The sequence below is a fragment of the Pteronotus mesoamericanus genome, unplaced genomic scaffold, assembly GCF_021234165.1.
Source record: "Pteronotus mesoamericanus isolate MK-2021 breed Mesoamerican mustached bat unplaced genomic scaffold, CSHL_Meso_final scaffold_408, whole genome shotgun sequence".
Taxonomy (NCBI): domain Eukaryota; kingdom Metazoa; phylum Chordata; class Mammalia; order Chiroptera; family Mormoopidae; genus Pteronotus; species Pteronotus mesoamericanus.
This window is the reverse complement of record NW_026555315.1, coordinates 2,647,710-2,658,349: the sequence shown is the minus strand read 5'-3', so window position 1 is coordinate 2,658,349 and position 10,640 is coordinate 2,647,710. Positions and strand designations below refer to the sequence as shown.

Sequence of the window (10,640 nt, the reverse complement as noted above, 5' to 3'; positions counted from 1 at the left end):
CAGCTCTCAGGCCTCTGTGACCTCTACGGACATCACATGCTGCACAGACCTTGGCTTTCTCATCTGTAAAATGGCAAGTTGCCACGCCTAACAGCTAAAAGGCTAATGTCACATATCTAGGAACTTAAAATTGATAGGGAAAGGAGAAACATCTCAATAGACAAGTGTGCCAGAAATACACACTGGCAAAAATTTTGTGCTGGCAAGGAAAATAGCTGTGGCGGATGGCAATGAGTCCTGCTGCAGCTTTTTGGAGAATAATCTGGTGCTAAATGCTAAACTTTTAAATGCACATTAGCTTAGAAACCCACTTAGAAATCTAGCCCCTGGAAGCAAAAGCATCAGAACACAAGGATATTCATAGAAAGTATTCATTGCAGTATTACTTATAATGGCACGAAACTAAAAACTTAATGGCCCCTCAATAGCGGCATGATTGAGTAAGAATCTGGATGCTGCAGCGTAAAGTTCTAGCCATTGACTGAAGAGCTCGCTAATTCCGGAGGAATTCCCATGGAAAGGGAAAAACAAAGCTCCCAGCCCGATGAGAGACGAGTGAATAGGTCCCTCGAGCGAGGGTAGAGGTTGCGCTGCGGAATTCACTCATATGACATTTTCTCCCAGGAAGATGCGCCGCCCAGACGCACGTGCCTCGGCACACAATCCAGCCCAGACAGCGCAAGGGCCGGGGGCGCTGGTCCTAAGGGATTCCTGCCTGGGGCGCCCATAGAAACAACGAGAGTTTGTAGAACGAAGGGGCTTAATACACAAGTACTGACAGGCGCCCCGCCTTCAACGCATTACGCGGGGCTTCAGCCTGCACTCAGCTCCGCTTCCCTCCACTGTTTGCTAAACGTGTGAACAGGCGCACGCGGGACCAAAGTCGCCAGGGGCAAGGGAGGCGGAAGCCGAGCCACGCGGGAGGACTACAACTCCCAGCACGCCCCAAGCCACCGTCCCTCGCATTCCCAGAAGGCCGCGGGGGCCCGCTCACCCATTCAAAAGCGGGGCGGGGCGGGCGTGTGTTCTGGCGGCTGCCAACCGCCGGATTTGAATCGCGACGCAACTCCGAGGCGGCGGCGGCGCGGGTGGCGGTGAGATGGGCGGCCCGTCGTTGCCCGAGGCCTGGAAGGCCTACCTCAAGGACCACCGCCTCGCAACGTTCAAGAACTGGCCTTTCCTGGAGGGCTGCGCCTGCACCCCGGAACAGGTGAGGCCCCCCGGGGCCCCAGGCCTGCCTGGCCCGCGCCGGAGCTCCGACCCCGCGGCTCGGCGACCCCTCCCGCGGGCCTCCGGCCCCTCTCTGGGCCCCCGGGGCCCGGGACGCGGCCCGCCGGGGTCTGAGCCGCGCCTTCCCTTGCAGATGGCCGCGGCCGGCTTCATCCACTGCCCCACTGAGAACGAGCCCGACTTGGCGCAGTGCTTCTTGTGCTTCAAGGAGCTGGAAGGCTGGGAGCCAGACGACGACCCCATGTAAGTACCCCAAGCCAGCCTGCCGGGCTTCTGGGTGCCCGGCTGCGTACCAGCTTCTGTTTTGAGCTGAGCTCGGGAAAAGTTTGCATTTTGAAAGACAGTGAAGGAGACGCGGTTTTCGACTTCATTCTGCGCTCGAACAGCTGTTGTGAGAGGCTGAACCTCCGTGCTGGCGCCTCCGTGATGCTTTCAGCCTCATCGGTGTGATTTGGCCAACTGTCCTGCAGGTCTGGGTTGAAGTGAGGCTCATTCTTGTAAGCACTTGGTGCCTTTCGGGTTCGACAGAACAAGGGAGCAGCTCGTGTTGGGACCTAGGGACCTGCAGGTGCTTTTCTTGTTGCACAGTTTTTAAACCTGAATCTTTATTGAGCTATAATTCATACACCACAAAAACCACCCTTTTGACCCTGCAGAGGTCGAGGTCAAAAAAATTACAGTATAGGTCGCGTGTATGCAAAAGATGCATTCATTAGTATGTGCTGAAATGTGGAAAAAAGTTAAAAACACTGAAAATGTGCATGTATTACATTTGTATAATAAAATACATGATTTCTTATTTTCAGTTACAATCTAGAAATTATTAAAGAAATATAAAAACGTAAAAAATAAATATAATATAAACATGGATATTGATAAAAAATACAACAAAAAAGTCTTTAATTAGAATTGTCAGTAGTTGGCTTTGCAAAACATTTGTAACTGTCATTGCAAACAATATTGCTGTGCTCACAGCATAAATACTTTTCAAAACACTTGCAGAAATACTTTGATAAACGACTTGTTTTGGATGCATGGCATCTAGCACATTTTTTCTTTTCCTGCTCATCAAGGGAGTTGTATCTTTGTTGTGGTTAGAATTTCCTTCAATTTGTATTTGAAACTGATGAAGTGTCGGGTGTAAAGCCTTAGGCATACCTGCAGGGATTTCCGAACGCCTTTTTTTGTTGTTGTTGTTCTGACACTGAGTTACAAGATTTCTAATATCCTGCGCCTTATTTTCGCATTGTTGTTCGGCATATGAGTAGTCCGAGCATTTGCTCCTATAATACCCGGAATTGTGTAGAATGTAACCACAGGCCACCCTCTGGTGTCCTGGCTGTGTCTTACATGCCTGTCGTCGGTCCATGGTGTCAACTCCTGGCTTCGTCTGGCTGTAGTGTTGTGTTATGTCAGGCTTTGGCGAATCTAAAGTTACGGCGTCATCGAAGTGCCGTTAATTACGATTTTTCCCTTCTTGGGTATATGAGATACGAGTGGTCAGTCTGCACCAAAAGCCTGTTTTTAGAAGACACAAATTCAGGGGGTCGTTGGGGTTTATCCTCACAAGCAACACCTATGTGTGAAAGTCACATCTTTTTCAAATCAGAGGTAAGATTTTTGTAGCGAACCAGTTATCTGCTGCAGCGTCACACCCTGAGGAGGAAACGGGCTCTGCAAGCATCCAGGGTCTTGGTGGCAGCTGCTGGTTTATCACTAATCCAGTGATAGACCTCAGGGCTGTGCACCAGCACAGATTTCAAGATTTCCTGTGTAAAATGCTTTTGAATCAGCCATAGCAAAAATTTTTATGCCTTATTTACTGGGTTTGGATGGAATATATTTTCTAAACCCTCATATGCCTCTAAATCCAGGTAACATTTCACCAGTTGTTACATTCTGTCCCATAGAGTAACCTAATTTACAGTTTTCTACAAATGCTGAGAAAATGCCCCTCACAGCTGCTAATTTGTCCACCTTCTGGCGTTTGTTCTAAGCAGGTAAGTTTGTGATCAAACCTGATACAATTATGAATAAATCTAAATCTCCATAAAGATATTATAAGTCTAAAAGTCCCATCCCTCTTCCATCTGTATTCCATAATACCTGCAAATTTAGCCGATTGCTGTGGTGTTAGCCATCTAGATGTAAGAGACCTAAAAATGCTTTCAATTCGGTTTTGTCTATTTGTTGAGCATCTCTTTGTCATGAAAACCGGCTCAAGATAGAACTGATGTATTTATTTGTATAATATTAGAGTAGATCTAAAATATCATTTGGAATAAAGCAGTTCCAAGTTTCAAGGTCTGTCTGGGCATTTTTTGCGTGTGGCCGAACTTATGGGAGTTGGCACAAAATATTCTGCGGCCGTTTTCTGATTTGTCTTCTTACTGGATTTTCCCTCCATTTTGATTCCTTATCCTTTCCAAAAAATTACTCTTCATTCATGTCTAATTCCTCTTCAGTTCCTTCACTAGAAAGGTCTTGCTCCGTATCTGAATCTTCAGATCAGCCGAGACCTCCGCAGGGTTACGTGGCTCGCTTCCCTCTTGTCCTGGAGTTTGTTCCCTGAGGGGCAGACTCCTGTGTAGTCCAGACTGCGAGAGACCACGTTGTCTTTCTGCAAGGCAACACCACATTCTTTTATCACCCTTTCCCCCATCAGAATCGATTATTTCTATGACTTTAATTATTTTTTCTGTAGAGAATCAACCAAGTGGTTTCTCCTCTTGGCCAGGAAGTGCGTTTGCTGTCCCGCGAGCACACCAGGACTCCCTGGGAAAACACCCGGGCTGTTGTGGGGGGTGCCTTCCTGAGTGCGGTCATATTTTCAGGTTCTAAGGACTCTCGGCCGTCACCCTGGGCCTTGTGTGGCTGTGTGTTCCTCCCAGTGCTGCTGTGGTTCAGCGCTGGGCGCTCTGCAGGGCCGCTTCCCCAAGTGGAGCACAGCGGCGCGGGCCCCAGGGCCGCCCGGGAGAGCCTGGCCCGCGTCACCCTCGCTGCAAACCAGCAGACCAGGCAACAGCGCCAGGGGGATGAGACCGCGTCCTGCTGCTCCTTGGGGACCTCAGAGGGCTTGGCTGTGACCGCCCTGGACTCGCAGCCTGGACGCTTTTCCTGCTGGCGGCTGAAGGACTCCAGGCTGCGGGGCGGCGCCCGCAGAGGGAGGAGGGCAGCCTGCACCCAGCGCTGGCTCTGGCCTCCTCGGACTTCACTCTGCGCTGGGGGCCGCGCACCGTGTCTGGGAGGCCGAGTGTGGCGGGCGCGGGCCGTGAGTACGGTGGCCTCTCTCGTTTAACGGCTTGCCTATGACCTGGTCCTGCGCTGATTTTTCTAGGGAGGAACACAAGAAGCACTCGCCTGGTTGTGCCTTCCTGTCTCTCAAGAAGCCCTGTGAAGAGTTAACCCTCGAGGAATTTTTGAAACTGGACAAAGAAAGAGCCAAGAACAAAATTGTACGTATGGGCATAGGAGCCCAAAGCGAGTCTCGTGCAGCACCTTTAACCCTGAACCTCCTGGCCCCTCGAGCAGGTCGCTGGCCACCGTGGGTGTGACAGGAAGCTCTCTCCTGGGTGGGTCTGCGGCGCCTCGCAGGTCCGCGCTCCGGAGAAGGGCCTGCCATGGAAAGCGCCTGCCATGGAAAGCGCCCTCTGGTGGCGGTGCAGGTGAGGTGGGAGGTGCCTGTCGTGTGCTGGCGGTGGGGACAGAGGGCTTGGGGACACATGGCAGAGTGCGTATGGGGAGGGGCACTGCACGAGTTGCAGAAAAGGCGCTGGTCCCACTGGAACTTGAAGGGGCTTGTGCAGGCGAATGTGAAGTCTTGGGCGGGCAGCCTGGGCGACCGGGAGACTGAGAGCGAGGCCCCGAGCAGCCGGCCTGCAGAGGAGGCCGGTCGCCGCGGGGCCAGGACGCCCAGGGGAGCTGGACTTCCGATGCACGTGGCGCAGCTGTTCAGTGTGGCTCGCATTCCGCGCAGGTGGCCGCTAGAAGTTGACGGGCCTGCAGGGAGACGCAGCTTACCTGGGAACTCTCTGTCTTTATTTGCTCAGCCTGGTGGCCCTCCAGGCAGTAAATAGGCTGGTGTTCTGATATCCTTGTAGCAAAGCACCAGCAACCCCGCCTGCCTGCCCTCACAGATCAGCGTGAAGTAGTCCTGTCCATTATAGCAGCTTCTAAATGCTAAGGACAGCGTCGTTTTCTTTTTATCAGAAAGAGGGGGGTTGGTGGTCAGAGAGCCCGCCTGTGGGGGCGCTGGCTGCGGCCGTGCACCGCCCCCCCGCCCCGCCCCCTGCACTTCAGCACCTGGCTTCTGTGTTCTCTGTTGGTTTTGTCACAACTGTCTACAAATGCAGAGACCATGCTCCGCCCAATGGCTCGTGGTGTGTCCGCCAGGCTGACTGGGCTCTCGGGAGGGACTGCAGCTTATGGGTGGGGAGCAGGTGAGAGAAGGCTCTGCCTGGGCAAGCGGAGGATGAGGGGGCGGCCAGGGAGGCTGCAGCGGCTCCCAGGACGCGGAGGGGCCAGAGGAGTTGAGGTCGTGCGACCAATAGGGAGATGCTGCGTCGTGACAGCCCCCGGCAGCGCGGAGTGCTGGGGGGATGCGTGGCTGGGAGGGGGCCGCCGGGGGCCCACTGGCGAGGAAGCCCGTGGGGGCGCAGCCTGCGTCGGCTGCGGGGGCGACGGTCATTTAGCAACTGGGTTTTGTTCTCCCGGAGTCAGACTCCAGGATACTTTAAATGACACGTGAGTTTTTCTTTATTTGCTTGGTTATAAAGAAACAGTATGAGCTTCTGTAAGGTATATTTCCTTCCAGATAATTTAAAAATCTATACATTTTAAGGAAGAATGGAAAGGTTAAGCTATTCATACCTAACTGGTTTATAAAACTCGTGCAACAGAAGGGCTTTGCTGAGGCCGGGCGCTCACTCAGCCACCCCCTGCCCCCCACTGTGAAGCCCTGGACAGCGCGCCCTGGCAGGAAGTCCTGCGGGACAGGCCTGCTTCAGGCTGCCAGCCAGGTGTCAGGCTTGGCACAAATAGCCTGTCACGTGAAACAGGTCCCCTGGTGTCCCGTGTGAATGGAGGGTGAGGGCCCGAGGCTTCTTGCTCTTATCAACGGGGTGCGACTTGAAAGCTGTTGTTTCATCTCATGAGTCTCTTCTTTATTTCCAGGCAAAGGAAGCCAGCAGTAAGCAGAAAGAATTTGAAGAAACTGCACACCAAGTCCGCAGGGCCATTGAGCAGCTGGGAGCCAGGAAGTGACGCCCTGCCCCACTCCCGTGGCCCGGCCCAGGCGCGGTCCCAGGGCTGCCCCGCTTTGCTCGGGGGCCAGTCACTGTGCCTGAGGCAAGGGGAGCATCACAGTTTCAAATGAGAATATTTAAACTATATATTTTTTTCTCTTGGAGGTGGGGCCACAGGCTACTTCCGTCTTTGCATCTGGTGTTGCCAAGTATAGTGACTGATTCTTTTCTCTCTGATATTTTTGCTTTATTGATCCTGGACACGGCCAGAGTGGAAGGAGAGGAAGTGTGGGCGCGGGCAGAGCCCTTCCCGGGCAGGGTGTCTGGGCTTCCTGGTGACTGGCCGTGAGCTGAGGTCCGATGTGAACGCAATCATAGGTCCGTTGCTGCCGGACGAATGGAGAGTTAGGGTGCCATTTAAAATTGTATTTGCATGATCTGAGCTCACAGTGTGGTCTCGTGTGTTCCCGCGCTGTGCACAGCAGGTCGCTGGCAGGCCCTGCGGCGCCTCTCGGTCCCCGCCTCTCCGTCCCTGCCTCTGGCTGTGCTGTGCACGCCAAGGGGCTTCCTGGCCTCTTCGTGTTGCGACCCTCCAGGCTGCAGAGGGACGACCCGGGGCGCTGAGCCCAGGCTGCCCTGGGCTGCAGGGGGCGCCCTGCCTGCGACTGAGGCCGCTGTGGCTGGGCGGGACGGAGGAGGGCTGGTGGCCGGGGCAGAGCCGGCTTCTGGCTTTGGGGTCAGCTGGAGACCCTTCACCCGCACTGGGCGCAAGGCCGGTCACAGCGTTTCTCTGACAGGGACGGGGACAAGGCGCAAGGCCGGGTGCGGGCTGCCCTCCGCGGGCTGGGCGGGCCGTGGCGGGAGGAGCCCCGCAGGGTGAGGGAGGGGCTCTTGGTGTCATTTCCCGGGGTCTGCACAGGAATTTCCCATTCATTACGTGGGGCCGGTGGCTGACACTTCACCTGCCTTCCTAATACGGATCTTCCCAAAGTAGGACATGGAATAAATTAATTTAAAAATTGTATTGGAAAACGTTTGGGGAAAATTTCTTTGAATAATGTTTTTTCTTGTTTGCAATCTTACAAGATCATAAATCCAGTAATATTTGCGTTTTGACCCTGGCCTGGCCTGAGCACAGGGTTTGAGCAGGTGTCGCGGGAATGGCGGTCCGGCCGGGGGCGGCCGTGGGGGCAGCGCTCGCTGCAGCTCGGGTGGCCTGGCTGACTCGGCGGCAGTTTCACCGGCCTACACGTGGTGGCCGTAACGCCTCCGCTGGCGTTTCTCGCTGTGGGTGCGTGATTTTCATGCGATGGGGAGGGGAATGCAGACAAGTCCTCAGCCCCTCCGCGGCCCTACAACGTTGTCCTCTTAGGTTGTTCAAACTGTTATTTTACACGTCAGCATGAACCAGGATTGTAAGTGAGCACACGGCCATTCTGAGTGATTGGGGAAAGCGACGTGAACAGGAGATAGATTCAGAGAGAGGGGGTTGTGGCAGGAAATAGGGTCCAAGAGAAACGGTCATTTGTGAAAGCGCCACACAATCAGCCAGCCCAGTGAGCCGCAGGGCACACGCTGGTCGCTCCCGGCCCGGAACAATGCAGCGGCCTGAGTCCTTTTTAAATGACTTGGCCCAGAGCCGTGGGGATGGGCTGGGCTGCCGCAGGCCGGCCGCTGCGAGCCCTCTGCGCGCGGCTCTGTGCTGGTGCCCCCGCTGCCTGCTCCCCCCCCGCCCCCCCAGCTCACACAGTGCTGCCGCCTGACGTGAAGGTGATAGGTTGATGTCACCCTCCTTCCCAGGGTGAAGCTGCAGGGTGGATTGTCACTGTCCTATCAGAAACCTCCGGAGGTCATCTTGGTGGTTTCTGAAAAATAAAAACCATTTCATTTTGAACATAGCTGAGGGCCCTACTGGGTTTTTGAAATACTGTTGGCTTTTCATGGTGGTTTCTTCTCAGCCTGCCAGCTGGTTCTTTGTGCCGCAGCGTGTGCGGGGGAGGGACATGGCCTGGCAGCCATGGGCTGCGCTCTGAGAGCCACTTGAGCCGCAGACCTATCCGTTTGGGTCACTGGGGCTTGTTCTGTGGATGAAGCAGCTGCGAAAAGCCACCCCTGGCTTATGTTTTCCTGCCACCCGTCAGGCAGAGGGACGTGTTTTCCCGCCTGAGCTGGGAGGGGGCTGTGGTGGCTTTGTCAAGGGAAAAGGCCTCCGCCTCTCCTGCCGTCCGAGGCGCGGTCTGCCGCGGGCACTTCGCTGTAATCGCTGGCCCTTGGCAGCGGTGTGGCGGAGCGGCGGCTGAAAGGCGTCTTTGTCCTCGGCTCCTCGGCTCGGCAGGTGACGATGCGCCTCGTCGGGGCGTGCTACACCGCACACACTTCCTCCTGCAGGAGTGCATCCTCAAAACCGTGTTTGTCCCTGGCCTTTAGTGCCAGCCAGTGCTGGCGAGCCGCGCGGACACGGGCCAGTCAAGCCCAGGCCCTGGCGGAGGCCAGCATCCCGGCCACCCTTCCAGTTGGGGCTCCGATCTCGAGTCCTCCGAGGCCGGCGGGAGAGGGAAGGGGCTGCACGCGGGTGCTCACCGGCGGCCCCGCCAGGCGGGACTCGCGGTCGGGGCCCTGTGGGCCAGCCAAAGCTGTCCGAGCCCGTCACCTGTCCCCGGCCCAATGGCAGCGAGCGTTACGCCCTGAGTGGAGCCATCAGCCAGCGCCTGCAGGTGGGTACCCCATTGGGATGCGGACGTGCTTTGCAGATTGTACTCACTTGAAAGAGTAGCTCGCAATTGCGAGGGAAATCATGTGATCTCAGCAATGTTCCTGGTGCAGAAATGCAGTCTTATGAAGAGGTGAAATAGCTTGTCCAAGATCATACAACTAGTAAGTACTAGGGCTGGGATTTGAACCCAGGCAGTGTGGCCCCTGGGCTGGCGTGTGGCCGCGGCCGGCTGCCTGACCGCAGAGCGAGGGCCGTCTTGGAACCGTCCCCGTCTGCCTCTTGTGTGGCTTTGTCAGGGAGGCTCCATTAATCCAGGCCTGACTTCCACTGACCCTTGCGGTGCAATGCCTCCACCTCCTGTTCTGAACTCGCGCGCAGAACGCTGTGAAGACAGTACGGGGAGGGGAGGGCTCTGTGCGCCCTTCGCCCAGCTTCGCCCGAGGTGACTATGGCCCATCGTCCACACCAGCTTGTCAACGTCTACAGTCTGAGCCCAGACCAGGGAGAGGGGCGACCTCTCGGAGCCTGAGCGGCCACGGTGAAGGGTTCCTTGTCCCGGCCTGGGCAAGCTCGCTCCGAAAGTGGAGAGCCCTGGCGGTAGGTTTCCTCGGCGGCTCTCGGCCTTGCCGGCCCGCATTTCACGGGCTGTGATCTCCTGGGGCCGTGGCTTCTGTGGCTCTTTCCCACCTGATCCCTGGGGCGGAGGGGTGAGTTTTGCATTGGTTTGCTCACAGTTTTGCTTGAGCGCCTACCGTGCGCTGGTTGCGTAAAGCAGAGACAGCTCGGTGTCCCGCAGCGAGCGCACAGCCGGCCTTGCTTTCGGGAGGGTGGGAGGACAAGGCCAGCCACAGCCCCGAGTGTGGCGCCTGTCTGCAGCGGTGCCTGGGCCATGGTGGACTCTGCTTTGGGTGGCACCAGGGGAGAGCTGAGGGTCCGTTCATCTGGGGTCGAGGCGGGGGCCCCCGTGGACAAGGGGAAGGCGCACCCTCGGGTGGGGGGAACAGAGTGGACGTGCCTGGGTGCAGAGGCTCCCTGGCTGTGGGGAAGCTGGTGGCACCGGGGCAGCTTCCTGCTTCCCTGTCAGCAAAGCCCTGCCAGAGGTCGCCAGGCTCGCTGGGCAGGTGCAGGCGAGGCCACGGCGGCCTCAAGAGCCCCTCCCAGCCCTGGTGGTGGGTTCTCGGGCGTGAGACCGGCCGGCTGTGTGGTGCCTTGTGGTCAGGGCCCGTCTCACAAAGGCGGGGAAGAAGGCCCGTGTGTCCAGCCCACAGCCTCAGCTGCGGGCCCCCTTTAGAATGGTTGGCGCCTGGAGTCCACCAGGACGGACCCACCTCTGCGTGCCCCTGAGGGCAGGGGGGCCTCTTGGGCAATGCAGCCGATCCGTGTCCTGTGGGAGGACGTTTGCCAGATGCCGCAGGAGGAGCTGCAGGGTCGCCGATGCTGAGCTGCTCTGGTGG

The 10,640-nt window shown here is 56.5% G+C and overlaps 1 protein-coding gene across 1 annotated transcript; it reads left to right on the top strand.

Moving 5' to 3' along the window:
• Positions 1-1,042: 1,042 nt before the first annotated feature.
• On the top strand, positions 1,043-6,897 carry BIRC5 (baculoviral IAP repeat containing 5). The gene is made up of 4 exons (XM_054593144.1): positions 1,043-1,210; positions 1,364-1,473; positions 4,568-4,685; positions 6,403-6,897. The coding sequence occupies exons 1-4, from the start codon at positions 1,100-1,102 to the stop codon at positions 6,490-6,492; spliced, it is 429 nt and encodes a 142-aa protein (XP_054449119.1). The 5' UTR covers positions 1,043-1,099; the 3' UTR covers positions 6,493-6,897.
• Positions 6,898-10,640: the final 3,743 nt, after the last annotated feature.

Bases quoted from the DNA above. Each gene is read 5' to 3' on its own strand.
- BIRC5 (XM_054593144.1), top strand. From the start codon at position 1,100: ATGGGCGGCCCGTCGTTGCCCGAGGCCTGGAAGGCCTACCTCAAGGAC. The intron at 1,211-1,363 runs GTGAGGCCCCCC...CTTCCCTTGCAG, and splicing joins GCGCCTGCACCCCGGAACAG to ATGGCCGCGGCCGGCTTCAT. The intron at 4,686-6,402 runs GTACGTATGGGC...CTTTATTTCCAG, and splicing joins AAAGAGCCAAGAACAAAATT to GCAAAGGAAGCCAGCAGTAA.